This window comes from Entamoeba dispar, genomic scaffold (genome assembly GCF_000209125.1).
Source record: "Entamoeba dispar SAW760 scf_1105229459999 genomic scaffold, whole genome shotgun sequence".
In the NCBI taxonomy this organism is placed as follows: domain Eukaryota; phylum Evosea; order Mastigamoebida; family Endamoebidae; genus Entamoeba; species Entamoeba dispar.
In genome coordinates this window covers 1-21,861 of record NW_001853973.1, presented here as the reverse complement: position 1 = coordinate 21,861, position 21,861 = coordinate 1, and the positions used below count along the sequence as shown (strand labels likewise).

At 27.0% G+C, this 21,861-nt stretch overlaps 11 protein-coding genes across 11 annotated transcripts, besides 31 other annotated features; 5 read left to right on the top strand and 6 right to left on the bottom strand.

Annotated features, from left to right (window-relative positions):
• Positions 1-100: 100 nt before the first annotated feature.
• On the bottom strand, positions 101-2,242 carry EDI_135220 (uncharacterized protein; the record flags this gene model as incomplete). Its single annotated transcript, XM_001736604.1, has 1 exon — positions 101-2,242. One exon carries the CDS (start codon positions 2,240-2,242, stop codon positions 101-103), a length of 2,142 nt encoding a protein of 713 aa, XP_001736656.1.
• Positions 2,243-2,321: 79 nt separating this feature from the next.
• Positions 2,322-2,410: a microsatellite.
• A 253-nt stretch (positions 2,411-2,663) lies between these two features.
• Positions 2,664-2,695: a sequence feature (AT_rich).
• Positions 2,696-2,918: 223 nt separating this feature from the next.
• On the top strand, positions 2,919-4,646 carry EDI_135210 (uncharacterized protein; the record flags this gene model as incomplete). The annotated part of the gene is made up of 1 exon (XM_001736603.1): positions 2,919-4,646. The coding sequence occupies one exon, from the start codon at positions 2,919-2,921 to the stop codon at positions 4,644-4,646; it is 1,728 nt and encodes a 575-aa protein (XP_001736655.1).
• An 813-nt stretch (positions 4,647-5,459) lies between these two features.
• Positions 5,460-5,548: a sequence feature (AT_rich).
• A 173-nt stretch (positions 5,549-5,721) lies between these two features.
• Positions 5,722-5,769: a sequence feature (AT_rich).
• A 30-nt stretch (positions 5,770-5,799) lies between these two features.
• On the bottom strand, positions 5,800-9,333 carry EDI_135200 (T-complex protein 1 subunit zeta, putative; the record flags this gene model as incomplete). Its single annotated transcript, XM_001736602.1, has 3 exons — positions 5,800-7,221; positions 7,267-7,474; positions 7,526-9,333. The coding sequence occupies 3 exons, from the start codon at positions 9,331-9,333 to the stop codon at positions 5,800-5,802; spliced, it is 3,438 nt and encodes a 1,145-aa protein (XP_001736654.1).
• Positions 9,324-9,385: a microsatellite.
• A 43-nt stretch (positions 9,386-9,428) lies between these two features.
• On the bottom strand, positions 9,429-10,391 carry EDI_135190 (sphingomyelinase C precursor, putative; the record flags this gene model as incomplete). The annotated part of the gene is made up of 1 exon (XM_001736601.1): positions 9,429-10,391. One exon carries the CDS (start codon positions 10,389-10,391, stop codon positions 9,429-9,431), a length of 963 nt encoding a protein of 320 aa, XP_001736653.1.
• Positions 10,392-10,438: 47 nt separating this feature from the next.
• Positions 10,439-10,535: a sequence feature (AT_rich).
• A 59-nt stretch (positions 10,536-10,594) lies between these two features.
• On the top strand, positions 10,595-11,152 carry EDI_135180 (40S ribosomal protein S9, putative; the record flags this gene model as incomplete). Its single annotated transcript, XM_001736600.1, has 1 exon — positions 10,595-11,152. The coding sequence occupies one exon, from the start codon at positions 10,595-10,597 to the stop codon at positions 11,150-11,152; it is 558 nt and encodes a 185-aa protein (XP_001736652.1).
• Positions 11,153-11,206: 54 nt separating this feature from the next.
• Positions 11,207-11,242: a sequence feature (AT_rich).
• Positions 11,235-12,446, bottom strand: EDI_135170 (tRNA pseudouridine synthase A, putative; the record flags this gene model as incomplete). The annotated part of the gene is made up of 1 exon (XM_001736599.1): positions 11,235-12,446. The coding sequence occupies one exon, from the start codon at positions 12,444-12,446 to the stop codon at positions 11,235-11,237; it is 1,212 nt and encodes a 403-aa protein (XP_001736651.1).
• An 18-nt stretch (positions 12,447-12,464) lies between these two features.
• Positions 12,465-12,518: a microsatellite.
• Positions 12,519-12,530: 12 nt separating this feature from the next.
• Positions 12,531-12,613: a sequence feature (AT_rich).
• A 106-nt stretch (positions 12,614-12,719) lies between these two features.
• Positions 12,720-14,174, top strand: EDI_135160 (uncharacterized protein; the record flags this gene model as incomplete). Its single annotated transcript, XM_001736598.1, has 1 exon — positions 12,720-14,174. The coding sequence occupies one exon, from the start codon at positions 12,720-12,722 to the stop codon at positions 14,172-14,174; it is 1,455 nt and encodes a 484-aa protein (XP_001736650.1).
• Positions 14,175-14,178: 4 nt separating this feature from the next.
• Positions 14,179-14,204: a sequence feature (AT_rich).
• A 7-nt stretch (positions 14,205-14,211) lies between these two features.
• Positions 14,212-15,786, bottom strand: EDI_135150 (uncharacterized protein; the record flags this gene model as incomplete). Its single annotated transcript, XM_001736597.1, has 1 exon — positions 14,212-15,786. The coding sequence occupies one exon, from the start codon at positions 15,784-15,786 to the stop codon at positions 14,212-14,214; it is 1,575 nt and encodes a 524-aa protein (XP_001736649.1).
• Positions 15,083-15,227: a microsatellite.
• Positions 15,787-15,793: 7 nt separating the features above from the next.
• Positions 15,794-15,853: a sequence feature (AT_rich).
• A 130-nt stretch (positions 15,854-15,983) lies between these two features.
• Positions 15,984-16,152: a microsatellite.
• A 79-nt stretch (positions 16,153-16,231) lies between these two features.
• Positions 16,232-16,275: a sequence feature (AT_rich).
• A 52-nt stretch (positions 16,276-16,327) lies between these two features.
• Positions 16,328-16,669, top strand: EDI_135140 (uncharacterized protein; the record flags this gene model as incomplete). Its single annotated transcript, XM_001736596.1, has 1 exon — positions 16,328-16,669. One exon carries the CDS (start codon positions 16,328-16,330, stop codon positions 16,667-16,669), a length of 342 nt encoding a protein of 113 aa, XP_001736648.1.
• Positions 16,368-16,465: a microsatellite.
• Positions 16,559-16,597: a sequence feature (AT_rich).
• Positions 16,639-16,735: a microsatellite.
• Positions 16,660-16,842: a microsatellite.
• Positions 16,843-16,925: 83 nt separating this feature from the next.
• Positions 16,926-16,988: a microsatellite.
• A 61-nt stretch (positions 16,989-17,049) lies between these two features.
• Positions 17,050-17,077: a sequence feature (AT_rich).
• A 649-nt stretch (positions 17,078-17,726) lies between these two features.
• Positions 17,727-17,763: a sequence feature (AT_rich).
• Positions 17,764-18,295: 532 nt separating this feature from the next.
• Positions 18,296-18,316: a sequence feature (AT_rich).
• A 62-nt stretch (positions 18,317-18,378) lies between these two features.
• Positions 18,379-18,556: a microsatellite.
• Positions 18,428-18,615: a microsatellite.
• A 40-nt stretch (positions 18,616-18,655) lies between these two features.
• Positions 18,656-18,711: a sequence feature (AT_rich).
• Positions 18,712-18,761: 50 nt separating this feature from the next.
• Positions 18,762-18,812: a sequence feature (AT_rich).
• Positions 18,813-18,880: a microsatellite.
• Positions 18,881-18,925: 45 nt separating this feature from the next.
• On the top strand, positions 18,926-20,202 carry EDI_135130 (ATP synthase a chain, putative; the record flags this gene model as incomplete). Its single annotated transcript, XM_001736595.1, has 4 exons — positions 18,926-18,951; positions 19,310-19,786; positions 19,951-19,984; positions 20,050-20,202. The coding sequence occupies 4 exons, from the start codon at positions 18,926-18,928 to the stop codon at positions 20,200-20,202; spliced, it is 690 nt and encodes a 229-aa protein (XP_001736647.1).
• Positions 18,934-19,099: a microsatellite.
• Positions 19,540-19,663: a microsatellite.
• Positions 19,718-19,910: a microsatellite.
• Positions 19,978-20,120: a microsatellite.
• A 31-nt stretch (positions 20,203-20,233) lies between the features above and the next one.
• EDI_135120 (uncharacterized protein) lies at positions 20,234-21,754 on the bottom strand (the record flags this gene model as incomplete). The annotated part of the gene is made up of 1 exon (XM_001736594.1): positions 20,234-21,754. A coding segment is annotated over one exon (1,521 nt), but the record flags the coding sequence as incomplete, so codon positions are not given.
• Between the last annotated feature and the right edge of the window lie 107 nt (positions 21,755-21,861).

The following is a 21,861-nucleotide window of genomic DNA, read 5'->3' as shown; positions in this document are numbered from 1 at the left end:
TTTAGTTTTTAAAGCATCAATAGTTGGAACAAAATAAAATACAAAAATAGTTTTATAAATCATTCAAAAAACCAAAAAATTAACACGAAAAGTGGTCAATTTATGGTTGGATGACAAGATGAGAGTACTTTGGTACTTCCTTACCAATCATATTCTTGTCTAAGACAATCTTAGCATCAAGAACAAGGAATTCTTCATAAGAGACAGCAAGTGGGTTAATATCAACTTCTGAGATTTCTGGGAAGTCCATAATCATCTTTGAGAATTGGACAAGAATCTTCTTAAGTCCTTCAACATCACAAGCTGGCATTCCTCTGTATCCTCTTAATAATTTAGAAATCTTAGTTCCATCAATAAGTCTATCAGCTTCTTGTAATCCAATTGGTGGAAGAGCAATATTAGTATCCTTGTATAATTCAACAGTAACACCTCCCATACCAAAGACAATGACTGGACCAAATAATGGATCCTTCTTGCATCCAATAATACATTCATATTTAAATCCAACCATCTTTTCAAGAAGAACTCCATGAATTCTAGCTTCTGGTTTCTTTTCTTTAACAGATGTCATAATATCTCTGTAAGCCTTTCTAATTTCTTCTTCAGTTGTTAATTTAACTTTAACTCCTCCAACATCAGTCTTGTGCATAATATCTGGTGAAAGAATTTTCATAACAACTGGAGTACCAATTTTCATAGCTTCAGCAACGGCTTCATCTTCAGTTGATGCTTTAGCCATACCCTTAATTGGAATACCATATTTTGAGAACATCATCTTTCCTTCATATTCAGTGAATGTTGTTCTTCCATCAGCAACAACATCAGCAATAAGTTTCTTAGCTCCTTCATAGTCAACTTGAACATCAAGATATTTTGGAATTTCTTTTAATTTAGCAGCAATGTCTGGGTGTCTCATAATATAACCAAAAGCAGTAACAGCTCTTTCTGGAGTTTCAAAGTTTGGAATCTTTCCTTGTTCAAGAATCTTAACACCAGCTTCAACTTCTGATTGACCCATCCATGAAGCAAGAACTGGTTTTTGATATGGTCCATGTTCAACTAATGATTTAGCAACAGCAACTGGATCAGTCATAGCTTGTGGAGTTAAAACAACAACGACACCGTCAATTTGTGGATCTTTAATGACAACGTCAAGAGTCTTTTGATAAGTAGAAGCAGTAGCATCACCAAGAACATCAACTGGGTTAGAATGTGACCAGAATGGTGAAAGGAATCCATTAAGTTCAGTCATAGTGGATTCAGAAAGTTTAGCAAGATGACCGTGAACTGAAACAAGTCTATCAGTTGAAATAACACCAGGTCCTCCAGCATTTGTAATAATACAAAGTCTGTTATTTTGTGGAATATTTTGAGTAGCAAGGACATGAGCACAATCCCAAAGATCACAAATTGAGTCAACACGAATACATCCACATCTATCAAAGACAGCATCATAAACGGCATCATTTCCTGCAAGTGAACCTGTATGTGACATAGCAGCAGCAGCTCCTTCAGATGATTTACCAGCTTTAAGTAAAATGATTGGTTTATCAGCAGCAAATTCACGAGCTCTTAAGACGAATTTTTTAGCATCCTTAATTGATTCAATGTACATAAGAATTGAAGTGACTTTTGGATCTTTAGCAAAGAATTCAAAGAGATCAGCATAATCAGTATCAATTGATGATCCAATTGAAACAAAATATGAGAATCCAACATGTTGGTTAGCAGCCCAATCAAGAATAGCAGTACAAAGAGCTCCTGATTGTGAAATGAAAGCAACTCCTCCAGCTTCTGGCATAACTGAAGCAAATGATGCATTAACACCATCTCTTGGATTGATGATTCCAAGACAGTTTGGACCAATCATTCTCATATTGTATTTTTGGCAAGTTGCTTGAATTTCAATACACATTTTCTTTCCTTCTTCACCAGCTTCAGCAAAACCAGCAGTAATGATAATAAGTCCTTTAACTCCGGCTTCACCACATTCAATACATACACCTGGTACAAATTTAGCTGGAATAGCAATAACTGCAAGATCTACTTTCTCTTCAATTTGTCCAATCTTAGCATAACATTTCATTCCAAAAAGTTCTGGTTTTCTTCCAACTGGATATAAATGTCCTTTATATCCTCCTTTAATCATATTATTCATAACAGCATATCCAACAGATTCTTTTCTGTCAGATGCACCAATAACGGCAACAGATTTTGGATTGAAGAGTGGTTCAAATTGCATTTAATGACTTTAGTTCTTTCATCTACCCTATTTAAATCATCACTTTCGTGGATCCTCGTGGACTTTACATGTAAAGGGTTTGTCCTTTCTATTAATTTTTCCTCTTGTTCTATTCTTATTTTTTTGTTTTTTTTTTCTTCCTGCTCCTCCCATTTCTTCACTCTACTTCCTCTTATGTGACCATTCCAGAATTAGACAGAATGTATAGATTATTCCACATCCTCTTTTTGAAATCTTTTTTTATTTTCATTCTCTTTTTTTTTTTGAGTTCTTGATTTTATTTATCTTACAATATTCAGACTTGAATTTTTTTAAAATCTTCAATAGTTTTCTTTAAGCACATTTAGATAATTCTACTGAACCTCAACAGTTTTCGTTTTTGAAAAATTTACCAGTCTTTTATTATTCTTATAAAAACTCCATAATTTATTTTTTATTCTTTTAAATTAATAACAACAAATTTTTCTTCATTTATATTCCTGTTTTATATAACAATTTATAATTAATTCAAGAAAAGAGAAAAAAATAAAAATGAAATAATGAAATTTTTCTTTTGTACAAAAACCCTTCAAAAAAATAAGGAATTGAATACTTTTCATTTTATTGTATACCTGGATATTTTGTAGTTATAACCTGTATAAAAGGTAGTAAAACTGATCTTGTTATACTATACGTTATGTCAGCCTCTGAAATACCTAATAATGGAGGAGATCCATTTATATTTGTAGTTAATAAGAATACCGAATGGAATATACCATATAAACCACAAGCAGCAGTAGGAACGAATAGAGTGTCGATGTTGATCAAACAGCCACAAGAACAAAAGAGTAGTAATCAAGAAATGAAACAAGAAAGAAGAGAGAGAGGAGGAGAGATAGGGAATCAAGGGAATAAACGGAGTGGAGAGAAAATGAATGAAAAAATCAATTATAATGAATATTTAGGGAATATACATAAATATCGAATGAGAGGAGCTAATAAACATTTATTTATAGCATATTATACATTATTTGTAAAACCAGTATTTGAAATATATCAAAAAACATCAAAAAGTCGAGATATTACACAATATACAAAAGAAGTATCAATTGCATATGGAATAGAACCAAATAGATGTTCATCAATGTTTGATACATTAAATAGATGGCTTTATTCATCAAGTGGTTTAACTAAAGGACCAGATTCAATTTTATATCGATCAAGTGAACCATTTTTAAAAAATATAGATAATAGACAACCAAGTGATTATCCATATTATCAAACAACAAATACAACAAATTATCAAACAAAAGAACCATTTAATGGAATTAGTGAACTTCCACGTGATGTTAAAACTGCAATTGATCAAACAAAAAAACCAGCTCCAATGAAACCTATTCCTCGTTATCCTGCACCTTATCCTTTTGGTTATGATAAAGATAATCGTGATCAAAGATATTCTAGAACTTATGATGATCCTTATTATGATGATCCTCGTTTTGATCCAAGATATTCATCATCTCGTTTTGATCCTCGTTTTGATCCAAGATATGATCCTCGTTTTGAAAGATTTGATTTAAGATATGATCCAAGATATGATCGTTATGATCCAAGATATGATCCAAGGTATGATCGTTATGATCCAAGATATGACAATACCACTGACCCTAGAATTGATATGAGAAATGATCCTAGACTTGATCCTAGAATAAATTATGACACTCGTTATGATCGTTTAGAACGTGGGATTCAACAACTAGAACGTCCAAACGAACGAACTCCACTTGAACGTGCTGCTTCTATTGATCGTCCTCCTATTGATTCAAAAACTCCTCTTGACAAAGTCTCCGATCGCACTCAACAAGACCTTCAAAATCGCACTCAACTAGACAGAAATCAACGTCTCCCTTTATCAGACATTCGTCCTTCCCTTAACGACCCCAGAGATCTTCGTGACCCTCGTATCATCGACTCTAGATTCGATCCTAGATATGACAATCGTTATCTTAGAGATCCTCGTTATTTATCTGACCCTAGGTATGATCGTGATCCTTTCCCTCGTGATCCAAGATATATGGGAGATCCTCGTGCTCCATTCGAACGTAACCCATTAGAACGTGATCCTCGTCTAGACCCAAGAGCACCACTAGATAGGCCTCCTATGGATAGACCTCCTTTGGATCCAAGGGCTTCCTTAGACAGACCTCCTATCGATGCAAGAGCACCACTTGATAGACCTCCTTTAGAAAGAACACCGTTAGATCGAGACCCTCGTATTCCACTTGACCGGCCACCAATTGAACGAGACCCTCGTTTAAATACAGATATCCACGACAGATCAGAAAGAATTGATCGAAGTGATCGTTCTGGAGCCGAGAAAAAGAGAAACTTCTTACCAATTAACAACAATCCACCTCCTAAATAACTTAGAATTTTTCAAACTCCTTCTATTTTATTTTTACCAATAAAATTCAAACAAAGGTAGTTAAATAGAATTTCATTTAATTTCACTAACCCCTTTTACTCAAGGATTAACAGGTCATTTTTTATTATTTGATAAATATACAACTGTGTGTTCGAAAGCTTACCTGTTATTTAAAACTTTCTTTTAAGCATTTTACACAATTTATTTCTTCTTATTGTTAGTTATAAATTCGTGATTTACAAACAATGAGAAGTTCATTTACAATAGTTTTAACAATAAAATTATTGATTTGGCCTAATCTTATAAACTTAATATTGTTGTATTTTAAAAAATATTTCACCAAACATTACTCTTAACTTTAACTAAAATTAAACAATTGTTTTTAACAGAAAAATTACTAATTTGGTCAAAAAATCTATTCACCGTACAACAACAAATCTTTTGTAAAGCACTTTTTAGTCGAATGAATAATATCTCATTTTAAGCAGTGAATAAGAGATTTAATTCAGTCATATATCAACTCTGTCTTTGTCTTTTTCTACACTTCCAAACAAATTTATCCAAATAGTATTTACTTTCTTAACACATAAAATCATTCATGGATTGTCTCTATTAAATCAGATAAATTTTGTTATGAAAATAATAAACATAATTTAATCTAACAATACTTTACCAAAATTAATTGTTGAGTTCAACCTTTATTTAATAAAAAAAGGGTGTCATAAATATTTCATTAATAACTCTTAAAAATCAAAAATTTATGCTTTTCTTCATCTCTATTTTGTATTGATAAAATTATTTGTTGTGTCTATCTAAAAATTAAAAGAATATTATTTTTAGTTTATTTATAACATTTTTTAATAATTACTATTCAAAAAGATATTAATTATTTTCTATATTTTGTGTTGATACTTTTTTTTTTATTCAAATCATTGTTATATAAATTACGATATTCAAAAAACATAAACAAGTATTAAATAATTTTTAGAAACATAGTTGAGTTAATAAAAAAAAAATAGAATTACATTAATGTCATTTAAATAATTGAAACATAAATGAAGAAGAAATTGTTCTGATTTAAAAATTACAATAAATTTTTACTTTAAGTATTATTAAAAATAAACTAATTTCTCTTATGTGTTAAGTTAAATTTTTAATTAAATTGTCCAGCATCAGCTCCTGCAGGTCGATTCTTAGCTGATCCACATCTCATTACAACATCAATTAACATTAATTGAGATGCAAGCACACTTGCTAATTGAATCATTTGTTTCTTAACTCTAATTCCATCCCAAACATCATCTATTTCTTTAAATGCTCCTGTTTCAATATCAACTCCTCCAATTTTTCCTTCTAAAATATTATCTTCTAATTCATATAATCGTTCAATAACATCATACCCACTATTTTCTATTAAAGTTTTTGGTATAATTAACATTGCATTTCCCATTACTTCAACTCCTAATTTTGCTTTTCCTTTAACATTTTTAGCAAATTCTTTTAATTCTTTCCAACATTGTAACTCAAATGCCCCTGCTCCTAAAACTATTCCTCCATCTTCCATAGCATTTTTACATGCCCTTAATCCATCTCTAATTGTATCCTTAATTTGTTCAATTTCTTGTTCATCAGACCCTCGAATAAGAATAGTACATGACTTTGGATGTTCACATTCTTCTACAAATGTATATTTCTCTTCTCCAATAACTGTCTCATATACATGTCCAGCATGTCCTAAACATTCAAATGGAATTTCATTTTCAAAACTATTTAATGCAACTCCTCCACATGCAAGAGTTAATCTTTCCATATTTCTTCTTTTAGCTCTTCTTAATCCCATAACTTTTGCTGCTGCAAGTTTATCAAGACTTGGTTGATCAATTCCTTTTTGATTCACAACAAGAAGTCCAACATCTTCTCCATATTTCTCTACTAATCTTCTCTTTAAATCAACTATCTTAGCTACTTGATCATCTGCATACTTTCTTTCATTCTTTACCATTTCTGTTCGTTGTGTTACATCAGAATAACAAACTGAACTATTCACTTCACTCTTCTCATATTCCATAGATACATTACATGTTAATACAAATACATTTCTTATATCATGAGGCATTCCTGGATGTCGAGTTCCATGGTCCATGACTAATCCTTTAATAAGTTCTGTGTTTGTTGCAAATTTATGTTTCATACTTTGGATTTCTACCATAAACAAATCAATAGTATTATTAATTTTAATAAGTTTTACTGCATCAACAATCATTTTTGATAATTGGTCTACAAAGTCTATAGTAATTTTTGTTCCAATAACACTTTTTACTGCGTGTTCAAGAACTAATTGGTCATTACAATCAATCTTCTTTACAACTTTTGGTAAATAATCAAATAAATGTTGTCTTGCTAATTCAATCCCCTCAACTAACAATCTTGGATGAATTCCTTCGCTTAAATATGGTTCACATTGTTTCATAATTTCACCACATAACAATACAGTAGATGTAGTTCCATCTCCAACAATGTCATCTTGTGATGTAGCAGCACGTGCAATAAGATTGGCAGTTGGGTGTTGAATATGCTATAATGTAAATATATCAATAATTAAAAAAAGAAATCACCAAACCATTTCGTTAAGTAATACCCTTCCATCTTTGGTCAATTTAATTCCACCTGATCCACTAACTAACATCTTCAATGTTCCTTTTGGTCCTAAGTTTGTTTTTAATATTGCTTCTAACGATCTTGCTGCATGCATATTCATCATAAGAGATTGATCACGTCTACTTGCTTCACTATTTTGATTTAATATCTTCAATGCACTCATACACCCTCTGAATTAAAAGTTCACTTCGCCGTTGTTTACTATTTTTGTTATAAAAAACCTAAAATAAAAACTAGATGAATCACTTGACTCTTCTTTCTTTGGGTCTCTCTCTTCACATATTTCTTGAACAATTCCTTCAAGACTTCCCCCACTAACAATTCTTGAATTTAACTTAATTACTTTTTCAAGTATTGGTGATTGAATAAAATGGGCAATGGTACTAGAGTTAAGACTCAAACACCGTATATGCGAATCATTTAGAATAAGTTCTTCTACTATAGTTTTATTTATTACAAGTAATTCAATAGCTGATTCTTTCCCAATATAGATAGTTTCTATTTCTATAGAATGATGAGGTGAAATAATTACTTCAGATGGATATTTGAAATCAAAATTATCAACGTCATCTGAAACAGATATAACTTGATTAACTTTTAATTCTTCTAACCCATAATGATAGTTTGATAAAATTAAAGTGTTAACTTCAAATTTCAATAATGAACAAATTAGTTCTTCACTTGGTTCTGACTTTAATTCAAGTTTTTGTAGTTTGAAAGGGACTTGACGAGAAAATAATTCAGTTACATTCTCTAAAATTAAATTCTGTACTTGAGTAGAAATAATAAATTTTATTGGTTTAGAGAATGAACTAATGAAAAGGTTATTATAACTAACTTTAAATTCTTTTAATTGCTGACATTGGCAAATTGATACAGAATGTATATTATTACCATCTATGCTTCTTATTCTTTGACAATTTGTTAAATTGAGTGAATTTAATGTCAGTGGTGGTAATTTTAATATAACTAACTTCTTATAACTATCAAGAGTTACATCTTTAAGTTGTCGAAACTCTCGAAGATTCAATTCCTCAACGTTAGTATTAATCCTTAATTCTAAACGTTGAACATAAACAGGAAAATTCGTAGTTTTCAAATGTGTTAAGTTTAAAGAAGTCATATGGTTGCATAATCTCATCCCTTGAATATCAATATTTACTAGTGACTCTGAAGAAATTATTTCAAGTGATTGTGGAACATATACCATTAAAGGTGAACCAACATTATCTATGTCTATACTTTCTAATATTGATCTTTGTAAATCAAGAAATACTTTTGAAGAACCTCCTTTTCTGCGTATGAATGCTTCAATTAACCCACGTTTAATAACAAATTTTATAAAAGACTCAGGAATAATGTCTTCTAAATAGAATTTAGTTCCTGTATAAATGAATCGTGATACATCAAGATTAGGCCATGGAAATAATGATTCCCAATGTTGAAACAAAATTTTAATATTTGATAATTCATTCATAAGTATGATATCATTTTCTGAAATTTCAAAAACATAACCAATAAATGTAGTCTGTGGATTTAATTTAACAAGTTCATAAATTGGTTTAAATTTTTTAGCACGAATAACAAATAATATATGTTTAGGTAATGATATCTTTTTTAAATTTTTGGGTACTGAATAAGAAAGGAGTATATTAACTTTTGAAAGTAATGGAAGTTCGTTAAAGTTAATTTGTGAGATTGATGTAATATAAATTTCAGATACATGAGAAGCAAAAGGTTCTCTTATCTTCTTTGATGAATCTTCACAATTTAAAATAAGTGTAGAATACTTAATATCATTTTCATTTAATTTTGATATATCAATAACCTTCTCTTTTATCCCACTAAAAAGAAGTTTCTGTTTTTCTGATAATTGATTAAACCATCTATATTCTAATCTATAGTTAATAACACTTTGATATGTTCTCTTTGAAACACAAATAAAATCAATAAGAGATAGTTCTTTAGGAAAATAACCAAGAAGACATTGAATAAAAATTGACTCTAATTGTTTCTTGTATAAATACATAATGAAATAAAAAAAATTTAATAAAATTTAATAAAAATTAACAAAAATAAAACCCTTTCATTTTGTTAATAACAGTACTAATTATGATGAATAAATCAAAGAAATATATCACAAGTTACCCCAAAATGATCTGACATAAATGGGTATTTTTTTCCACTTACTTGAAATTTATCCACATGACAATTCTTACAAGTAATAATTGGATTTTCATTTGGTTTTTTCCAATGAAACATATAATCTAATCGTGATTTATCCATACATGATACTTCATAAGTAATTTCTGTATCACATGGTGTTTCAGTACCATTTTCATCAATAAATGAATCACCAAAAGTTATTGGTTGAATACCATGATTATCTCTAAGAAGTAAATCAATAAGTTCTCCACTATCAAAATGAAAGTTTTGAAGAAATTCTGTATATTCTGGACTTTCTGTTGTTCCATCAGTTCCAGCCCTTCCATTTACATTGAAATCACCACAACAAATAACAGGAAATGTATCATTCCTACACTTCTTTTGGACAAATTTAGCGTATTTCCTGATTTGATTTAGTCGTACGTCTCTTGAAGGTTTAGCTTTTTCTGGGTCTAAAGTGTAATCTGCTTGTGTATGAGTATTAAATACATGTAAATATTTATTAGACTGTAATTCAATTTTTGCATAAAGAACACCTTTAGAAGCAACAGCATCAGCATAAATACTTCTTTTATATAATTTAAATTGACTCTCTACAATAGGAAATCTACTTATAATAATTAACCCAGCGTCACAAAGGAATAATGGAAATAAAGGTTTTTCTGTTTGAATTCGATACTTAAAACCAGCCTTTTTAGCTTTTTTTAATAATTTTTCTCTTCTCCAATTTAATTCCTTGAAGACTTCTTGAAAACAAATTATGTCAAAATCTTTTAATCGTTCCTTACAAAACATTTTCAATCTCGAGTCTTTATGGTCATGTCCAGCTGCTGATATTAACATCGGTCTAAGGTACATATTATATGTCAATATTCTAATTGGTTTATCTTCAACATCTATCGCAAAGGCTTCTTCTGTCATTTTCTTGGTCTCTTTTTAAGATCTCTCGATAAAGTTCTTTCAATAACATAAAAATTAATATCATTAATTTTATAAAATAATAAAATGTTATTTTAGACTAAATTTTTTTTCTAATTATAGTAAAAATTAGTAATTTAAATTAAAGAAATACTATTGAACCCTAACCGTTGAGAAATCTTGAAAAAACACTAACAACAACAGCAATGGGACGTTGTTTGAGAAATCATAGTATTACTTATAAAACACCAAAGGTACCATATGAAAGAGAAAGATTTGATGCTGAACTTAAACTTGTTGGTCAATTTGGATTGAAAAATAAAAAGGAAATTCAACGTGTTCACTATATGCTTGGACATATGAGAACTATTGCTAAAGTTATGTTAATGAAAGATGCTAGAGATCCAAAGAGACTTCTTGAAGGTGCAGCTCTTCTTAGAAGACTTCATAACCTTGGTATTCTTCCAAGAGACCAAAACAAGTTGGAATTTGTTCTTGCTCTTAAAGAAGAAAATCTTCTTGAAAGAAGACTTCAAACTCTCGTTTACAGAAAAGGATTTGCTAAATCCATTCACCATGCTAGAGTTCTTATTAGAGGAAAAATGATTAAAGTTGGTAAACAAGTTGTTGATGTTCCATCCTTCCTTGTTAGAGTTGAATCAGAACCACTCATTCAATTAGCTGATAATACACCATTAACTAATCCAGAAATTAATGGAAGAAGAAAGAGAAAGAACAATCATGCTGGTAATGATGCTAATTAAATTAAGTTGCTGTTATTGATTTCATACTTTTCTCTCTATCTTTTATATAATGACAAAATTATTAAATGAGTTAATAATTAAATTAATTTTCATCTTGTTCTTCTTCAGATAAAACTGTTTGCATTGAAGGTTTATGAATAGAATTATAATATTCTAATGTCACTTTTCCAGTTAATACATCATAAATTTTATTATAATTAACTTGTTCTTTCATGTATTTAGCAAATGGTTGTTCTTCTTTTTCAAAATTAATAATATCAGTCCAAATATATTTTTCTTTAAATTCTATACATTTTTTGAGTGTTTCTTCACTATTAATGTTTGTCTTTGAAGTATTTGAAGTGTCTCTTTGAAGACGTTCATTATGATTTCCAAAATGACATTGGTCAAGGAAAAGTCCATGGGCTGGAGCTGTTGGAATAACTGAACGCCAATTAATTAATGTAAATGATGTTTTCATAATTTCATTCATTTGTTCAATTGGGAGTCTAAAATTTGTTAATACAATAGCAAATCCTATCATTCTTCTAATTTGCCATAACATAAAACTTTGGCCATGAATTGAAACTGCAATAACATTAAGTCCATTTCTTTGAACTAATTGAGCAGACATAGAAATAATATATCTGTTATTAGATTTACTATCGGCTTTAGTTTCTTTAGTATTGAAAGTATAATTTTGAAAATTATGAGTTTTAACATAATTACTAATTACAGAATTAAAATAGTCAACATCTTCTTGTTGTGGATTATATTCTACATTAATTTCTGGATGCTCACTATCAATTTTTTGAATAGCATAAGAAGGAAAAATATATTCATATGTACGAGAATCAACTCGAGTTTTAGCATTAAATGAATGACTAACTTTTACAACATCTTGAATACGAATAGTTTCTGGTAAAAAAGAATTAATTCTTTCAATGTAATTTCCATCAAGTCCCATTTTTAATGAAATTAAATTATTTGCTGCTGAGACACCTTTGTCAGTTCTTGCACAACGAGACCATCCGACTTTCTTTAAATCATGTTTATTATCTTCAGAAATACATTTAGCTTTATACATTGCATTTTCTATTTCACCTTCAATAGTTTTAGGGTTGTTATTTAAATACATTAACCCAAAATAACCTCTTCCTACATATGAAAATATTACTGCAACTTTAAACTTTTTAATTCTTTCTTTTTTTTCTTCCTCTTTTTCTTTTGGGTCTTCAATTTTAATTTCTTTATTTGGTTGATTTTCAGGAAGATGAAAAGGAGATGAATCAGTTGGTGCTTCACTTCTTTTCATTTAAAAGAATCAATTTAGTTTTTCTTTTTATTATTTTTTGTTTTTCTTTTTATTATTTTTTGTTTTTCTTTTCTACTTAAAAGCTAAAATAATTAAGAATTTAAAAAACATTTTTGTTTTTTAATTACTCTAAAAATAGAAAATAAAAAGAAACTATTAAAAAAATAGTAAATGAAACTATAATCCACTAACTAAATAAAAAAGTCTTAAAATAGGACACGTGTCATACAAAAGTGATTGGACTAATTATTTCATTCTAATTACTATCTATTAATGGCTTTCAATATGTTTAAGAAAAAATGTAAGCAAGATTATGTCATTAGTATTGATAAAATATGTGATTTTGCTGGTAGTTCAAAAGAAGTAATATTAAGATGGAGAAGAGGTAAAAAAGAAAGTAATAAAGGAAAGTTTAATCCAATACTAATAACAGATTCAAAAACAGATATAACTGGTGCTACTATTAATCTTCATTGTACTTTATTTGAAAAAGCTAAGGCTGGGTATTATGAAGAAAAATTAATTCAATTTATTTTAGAAAGTACGAGTGGAAAAAAGATTTGTTCTGGTGTTATTGATTTAGCCCAATTTGCTGATTTAGATGGAAAAACAGAAAATATTATATGTGAAATGAGAGCGAAAGGAAAAACTTTAAAAGCTAAATTACTAATTTCTATTACAAGTACCCAAGGAGTCTCGACTGGTAATTCTGAAAATACTGAATGTTTTGTATTAGATAGTGAAGAAGAATACTCAACAAATCAAGGACTAGATCCAATTCATGCTTCATTAATTCAACAAATGAAAGCTAGGGAAGAAAAAGAAGAAGAAGAATTAAGACAAAAACAAATGAAAGAAAGAGATGAGTCAGTTAAGAATGAAGAACCAGAATTTTTAGATGAGTTACCACCTAAGGAAACTACACAACCAAAAGGAGAAGAGAAGGATGAAATAATCGAGGGAATTGAAACGCCTCAGGTACAGCCAATTCAAAATGAAGAACCAGAAACTGTTAAAGAAGAAAAACCAAAAGAAATAGAAGAAGTTAAAAAATTATTTGAAGGAACTGTTAGTAATGAACAAATGATTGAAATGTTAAATAAGTATACAGAGGAAGAGTCAAGAAAATTTATTATATCAAAATATATTGAAAATATTGGAAAAGATATTACCCCTTTAATAGATTCATGTATATTTAGTAATAGAAGTGTTTTTGAAAATAATACAAATGATATTGAACAAGTTAATGCTTTTAAAATAATGGAAATGATTAAACATATTTATGATGTAATAGAAGAGAAAGGAATTGAAGAAGAAATTATTTCTTTAATAATTAAACAATTATATCATTTCCTTGCTTATTATGTATTAGATACTTTATTTACTCAACCAGAAAAAATTTGTTGTAGTAAAGGATTTCAAATAAAATATGTTATGTCATATATGGATATGTATAGTTGTGATAAACGATTTCAATCAATTAAAGGTCAATATTCTCAAATGAATGTAATTACTGATATTGCTAATGTATTTATTTTACATCATGTTATTGCTGTAAATGACTTGGAAACAACTTTCCCATCATTATCAGTAAATATCATTTATCAATTATTATCTAATTTCCATACTGATGAAATGGATCCTGAACCTGTTTCTCAAACATATTTAAGATCAATTCAAAACAAGTGTACCAATGATCCAATCCCAACTCGTTTTTCTGTTGCTTAATCTGAATATTTTTTTAAATTTAAATATTTTGGTTCATTCAATTAGTATGTATCCTATCAAATACATCAGATATTACCATGGAATCTCTATTCTCTTCTTTACATCTCTCTGCTAAGTCATCATATCCACACATAAGTAGTCCTACATATAGAAGGTCCCATGTATCATTTCCTTCTGCAATGAGTAAAGACTCACAATAATGCTCTACTGCTTCTGTCCACATATTCAATCCTTGATATGATAATCCTAAATTGTTATGTATACGTGCATTTTGTTGGTCAATTTCTAGTGCATTCAAAAAACAATTTATTGCTTCTTGATGTCTAAATGATAATTCATAAGCAACCCCAATTCTATTCCACTCTATACTTCCTTTTATTTCCCATAATTGTTCAAAGTAGTGAGCAGCAGTTTCTCCATCTCCAATAATTAAATTCAATATAGCTTTGTCATATAAACATTGGTTATTATTAATAGATTCAAGTTCTTGAAGAATGTTATATCCTTTTTGTTCAACAGATTCATTTTGTAAAGAAATAGTAGTTAATTGATACTTTTTTTGAATATTAGATAAGATAAGTTTTTTGTTATCAGTATTGAATAATATAGATAAAGAATTTTCATAATATATTTCTTTCATTTCATCATTGAGATTATCTGTACATTTTTCTGCTTCTTTTAATGCTTTTAATGCAATATCATCTCGTTCTTCATAATTTAATTTGATAGCAAGTTGAATCCATAATTTTTTTTGATCTTTATTTCTTTGTAAAGATGCCTCAATAATTAAAATATGTTCTGATTTATCAATTATGTCCAATTCATGAATCTTACTATCCAACTGTTTATCACTTAAATAAGGATTTTCGTATACAAATGGATAATCACATCCATCAATTAATAAACAATTATTTTCGTTTTTACTAGTTTCATTTTGTTCATGAGTTTTTTGTTCATTTTGTTCTTCCTTAATTTTTTTTTGTTTTTTTATCAATTTATTATCAATTAAATCTTCTTGTTTTATTTCATTTTTAATTTTATTATTATCATTATAAGATTGTTCTGATTCTGTTGTTTGACTAAATGCATAATCATGAATCATTTTGACGACTCTATTCTGATTAATGTTTGGGTTATTTTGAAGATAAATAGAACTAATTAATTCTTTGCATTTGTACTTAATTAATTCTATATCTTTTGTTGAATTTTTAATACTATCAAATACCTTTGTCAATTCATTTTCAAAAATGATTTCATTTTGTTGGTTAATATGGTCAATAACCATTTGGTGTGTTGCCATTTGTATTAATTGTTTATTAAATAAATTTGGTTGTTGTTGGGTATAGACTTGTTGGATATTCTGAAATGGTTGTTGTGTTTGTAGTGTTACTTGTTGTGTTTGGTTTTGGTTATTTATTTGTTGAAGGGAAAGGATTTGACTAATCCATGGATCAGAATCGTCCCATATCTTTTGCATATCTGATTGAATCCAAGTTGAGTCTTCAATAGTGTTAGTACTAAAATTAGTAGTAGTGCATTCCATTCCTTGTGAAAGTGTTGATGGAGAAAAATTTATTACTGTTGGTGATGAAGTGATTTGTATTTGACTCATCTTATTGTAAATAAAAGTTTTTTTCAAAGAAAAAATTATTCAATATAAAAATTAATAAATTAATTATCAGTAGTTCTTGTTTTTTTCTATTTGGTTTTGTTTATTTGAGGTTACATCCTATCCCTTCACTGTCTTCATAGTCTTGTTCATGAGGTACTTCTATCTCTCTATATTCACTTCCATGGTCTCCACAGTATTTCATTAAGTCTTTCATGTTTTTAATTATTAAATCTTTTATTATTATTTCATATTCATTTATTATACCTTGTTATTTAATCATTCTTACTGATTCTTTATTGATTAATCCATTTATTATTATTATTACTACTTGATTACATTCATTTTGTTTATTAATTTGTATTATTTTGAAATGGAGAATTCTATATATTTCAAGTTTGTTAGTAAATGCTAGAATTATCTTCTTATCACATATTATTGTCATATCATTTATTATTCATACTTATTTTATTTTATATTATATATAAATATCTGATCTTTTATGAAATATTCATTTTTATTAACTATTTCTTGATTCCATACTATGAATACTTCACTATTTTCAATTCTTCTTTTGAATTTACTTATTTCATTTTTATTGATATTAATTTCATTTTATTCTCTCTTGTTCTCTTCTCTATTTATTCATAATTCATTGTATTTATTTTATATTTTAAATTATCACATCTCCAGATATATTCTCCTATTAATTCATACTTTTCCATTTATATATTCTTATTTACAATACAATTTAATAATATATGTTCAATTGACGATATTTTATTATTATAAATACTATTTTAAATTATTATTTCCTGTAATCAATGCTTTCTTAATTCATATAAATGTACCATTTTCTTACATTAATTTTAATTATTTATATTAATTTCTTTTTATATTAATATTCATCATTATTTTAATTTTTAATTTCATATCATTCATTTCATTTTTAAAATATTTTATTAAATGAATATTTAATATTTAATTTCAATTTATTAATATTTCATTAAATTATTATTTAAATATTTTATTATTATAGATGATTCATTTTTATTTTGTAACAATAAAATATTTCATTAAATTCATTTATTAACTCTTTTACCACATGTTTTTATAAAATCTCTTCAAAATTCAATTCTTAATTATTTTCATCATTTCTTTTATTTCATTATCTTCTTTTATTTCATTATCTTCTTTTATTTCATAATACATTATAATTCTTATTAATTCTAATGCATATTCATCTCTTAATATCATTAATCAATCAATTAATTTATCTTTATTAATATATAATCTTTACTTAATGATTTAGAGTTGATATTTGCATCTTACATCTTCTTTCTAATGTATAGATCAATTTTATCTAATTTAGTGATTGGTCAATGGATCACAGATGCAGCATATCTGAAAATCATGATAACTTCCATATTAATTGTATTGATTTAATTTCTATTACTTTCATTCAATTTATTGATGAATATATTTTACTATCATATTATTTTCTATTTTATTAAGCATTTTACATCATTATTCTTCTCATATTTGAATACGCATTGATATTTATATGAATTTGATTCATATACAACTGTGATTCAATCATGTTATCATTGATTGTAATATTTTATTTTCTAATTACTCAACATTTTTTAATATTTACTTTAATCAATATTCATTTAATTACATCATTAATATTTTGATGTGATTGTTTCAATTACTTTCTTCGAATCACATATGCTTTTTAAATCATCAATATAAAGTGTGATCTATTTGATTGAATTAATATCAATATCATTTAATTATCTGATATGATAATAAATAACAATGGAGAGAATCATATTGTAATATCTCACATTTTAATTTAACATACTCTAAATCATTATTATATGTATACCCCATCTTAATTCACTATCTATTGCACATACATTCAATTAAATGGCATATTGTATTATTAATATTAAAATATTTTAATAAATATATTATCCATTGATGATTCACACAATCATATGTATTCTTTATATCATAGAATATCTCATTGAATTTTTTTTGTTATCTTCCATTTCTTGCATTCTTAGATAACTTTTAATGATGCATTCTTTTGCTGATAATCACCTTTCTTTACACATTATTTGATTTTTATCTATTTGTATTCAACATCATTTATTTGTAGTTGGTGTGTGATTTTAATTTTAATGAATGATGTGAATACTTTCATTATCACATTAAGACAATATATTTGTTTATAGTTTTCTGGTGATTTAGAATTACCACAATTGTAAATTAATGATGTCTTTCCAATACCACTACATGGGGATATTTTGTTGGTATTCTAACAATGATTAGAATATTTCTAGTATTTTATCTCTGTACCCAGTTAGATACTTCAAATAAATCATTGTATTCAATCAACTTCAGGTGCTTTCCATGCATTCTTTCAGGGCATATTCTATTTCATCTATTGATATTTTAATTCTCTTGTTATTACTCTTCTTTCTTCCTTCTTCTATGATTCTTCTATTATATATTTATTATTAATGTCTATTTCTACCTTTCAATATCAATTTCAACAATTTAATTTTATCATCATCACTTGGATATTCTATTTCTTCATTTCTTTTTTATTTATTCTTCTTCTCATTTCTTATCATTATTTTATTTTTTCTTCTTCTATCTTCTTTATTAATTTCTATTTTTTTCTTCTTTATATTAATTAAATATTTTATTTGTTTAATTTCATGTTTCATTATTAATATATTCATCATTGTATTATTTATTTCTCTTATTATTTTAATTCTAGTGTATTTCTTGTTATTTAATAATTAGTTTAATTTATTTGATCTTCTTCTTAGATTATTAATTTCATCATTTCGATATCTTATAAAATTATTTTATTGATATTTAGAAATACAATATGTTATTTTATATATATTTCTTTTTTGATATCTTCTATATTTTCAATTTCACACTTCTATTCTTCATTCATATATTTAATTATTTCATTACATATATTTTTATTCAAATAATAATTAATATATGTTATTTTATTTATTTTTCTTTATTTTCTTGTATTATTTCATTTTATTATTATCTATTTCATCTTTTATGTGGTTTATCATTATTTATTTTAGTTTATTGAATTGATTTGATGTATAATTATTCATTATATTTATTGTTATTTCTATTATCTTTTTATTATTTCTTTCATCTATTCATCTTTTATTCATTTCTATATATTCTTCTTCTTTATTTATCTTTATTCTTCTTTCTTCTATTATCTCTTTAATTTGTATAATGTCTAATTTTCATTTTAATATTTATTATATTTAATCATAACATTAATAACTTTTTTATCTTCTTTTCTTCTTGTTCTGATGGTTTTTTTGTTCTTCATTATTTCTTCTATATTGATATTCTCTCCAATTTATCTTCTCCAGTTCTTCTAATGTCATTCTTAGTAATTCTTCTCTCATGTTTTGAATTACTCATTCTTGTATTTATTTTAGTTTCTTCCTGGATTCTTCTTTGATAGAATCTACTTCTTCTCTTCTATAATTATTCAATCGATCCACTTCTTTGGTGCTTCTGTTTTTGTCATTGTTTTCTTCTTCTTCACTTTGTTAAAATTTACATCTTTGATATTTTCTTCATTGATGTTGTTTTCTTTTTCTTCTGATGATTTGATAATTGAACTTTCTTTTATTGTTTCAATCTTATTATTTTCTTCTTTCTGTTTCTTAATTTATCTTCTAATTCCTTGTTTTTTCTTCTTTCTATTTCTATTTCATTATCTCTCTTCTTCACTTCTTCTTTCTTTCTTTTTTCATTATTTCTTCTTCTTTCTTTTGTATTTCTCCATTTCTTCTATTTTTCTTTCCATTTCTTTTATTTCTATTTCATGCTCTACTTGTATTTCCTTTTCTCTCATATCTTTTATATCTCTCTTCTATATCCCTTTCTTGTTCTTGTATTGTTTCTTTTATTGTTTCTTCTTTTCTTCAATTTCCATGTATATTTCTTCTTCATTCTAACATAATTTCTCTTTCACTATCTTTTCTATCCCCTCAAATCTTTTCATCCATTCTTCGATTATTTTCTTATTTTCTTTTGTCTCTCCTTCATTATCTTTTCTTGTAAATTTTATTTCTAATCTTTTACATTATTTATTCTCAGAATAATATTGATTAATCGTTTTACCTGTATTATGGTATTTGTGGTTATAATAATTACTTTTCTTTTTATTATAACTGTGATTATTTGAGAATGTACTAGGTATTTATAATTATGATAATTATTATTAAAGTAATTATGGTTATTATTTTGTTGATAATGATTATAGTTATAGCATTGATAATGTCTTCTAAATCTATTTCTTGGTGCATATTATTATTTCTATATGATTTTCATGGCATTCTTGTAGTGTAGAAATAGAACTTAATAAGAAAAAACTATTCAATTAATAAAAAAAGAATAAAATACACAACACAAGAATAATTGATATCATTTCAGATGAACAAATTTTTTGAATTTGAAAGTTATATTCTTGTTTTGAAAAAGAATCAACGTTGGGACAAGTTGGTGTTTGATAACAAAAATACGTTTGGTTTGTTCTATCTGATTCATTGATCAAACGGTCATATTGACAAAATTTAATTTCTGTTTTTGTTCTCCAATCATAGTCAAATCCATTAAGACTATCAACAATTAGTTTTTGTTCTTCACTATTAAATTCATTGAATGAATCGCATTGATATCCAATTTTAGTATCTAAAACATACTTTCTTACTCTATCAATTGTAGGAGATGGATAATAATTAGGATCTCCATCTCCTATATATGAGCGAGTAACTGCTCCTGGCAAAAATATAGCCGTAAATGTCCATGCATGACGTATGGGAAAGAGAGTATCAATTAAATGAACATCAACATAATATGGTTTGACTATAGCGACACCACTTGGATAAAAGGTACCATAATCAACATCTCTTAATTTCACAAATGGAAATTGTGTTCCAACTGGAAGAGCATTCATTCTATATTTTAATATATGAATAAACTTTTGCATTGTCTGAATTATTTGTTCTTTATTTCCTCGATATTGAAGATAATGTCCATCAAATTCACATGCAAATTCTTTCATCCAATCACTTCTTCCCATATTATCTTCAGATGAATCTAACATATGTAATTGAAAACTATTGAAATGTTGTCTCACTCTATTTCTTAATAAACTAATAGATTCATGTAATGTTTTCTTTGATTGATATACTTTCATGTCACTAATAAAGATAATATGTGCATCGTTTCCTGTTAAATTATATTCTAGAATATAATTTCTCATCAATAAAAAAGGTTCTTTTGGTTTTGTTCCTCCATATGTAGTAAATTGACAAACATTATCAGACATTCTATAGATTGAACTATGAGTAATATCCATAAATCCTTGTAATACTCTAGCTTCATTATTAAAAATAACTAAACGAACTTGTTGTAATGGACTAATAGAATTAATAAGAAGTGATACTCCATTTCGTTTTTCCTTAAAATTACTATTAGAACTTGAAACATCATAAAATATGAAGAATGTAGATTTACCAAATTCAATTCCTCTTGAATATTCAAAGTCTTGTGGATTATAATATTGTATTGTTTGAAATCCAGGATAAAATACTGCTGTGTTTGGGTGATGAATTGAAATGAATAATGGTTTTGGATAAATCCTTAAAAAATCATTAGGAGGTTCTTTAGACCAACAAATATCATCATTATCATATTGTGTTGGATAACTAGAATAATGTACCATTGGTGAATTATAACTTTTCAAAAAACATGATATTCCACAATAATATGGGTGTTGTAATGGATAAGGTCCTTCTAGATATGATAATGGAAATGGTTGATATTCTTCAGTTTGGTAAAATCCATGAATGTCAAATACACATGAAGATAAACAACTCGCTCTAGTTTTATTTCTGTTCTACAAAATGAATAATGATATTTCTAAGAATAATAGATTAAACAAACTTCAAAACGAGTTTTATAAACAGAAAAAACGTTATCAAGAAAGTATATAACCCATAACAC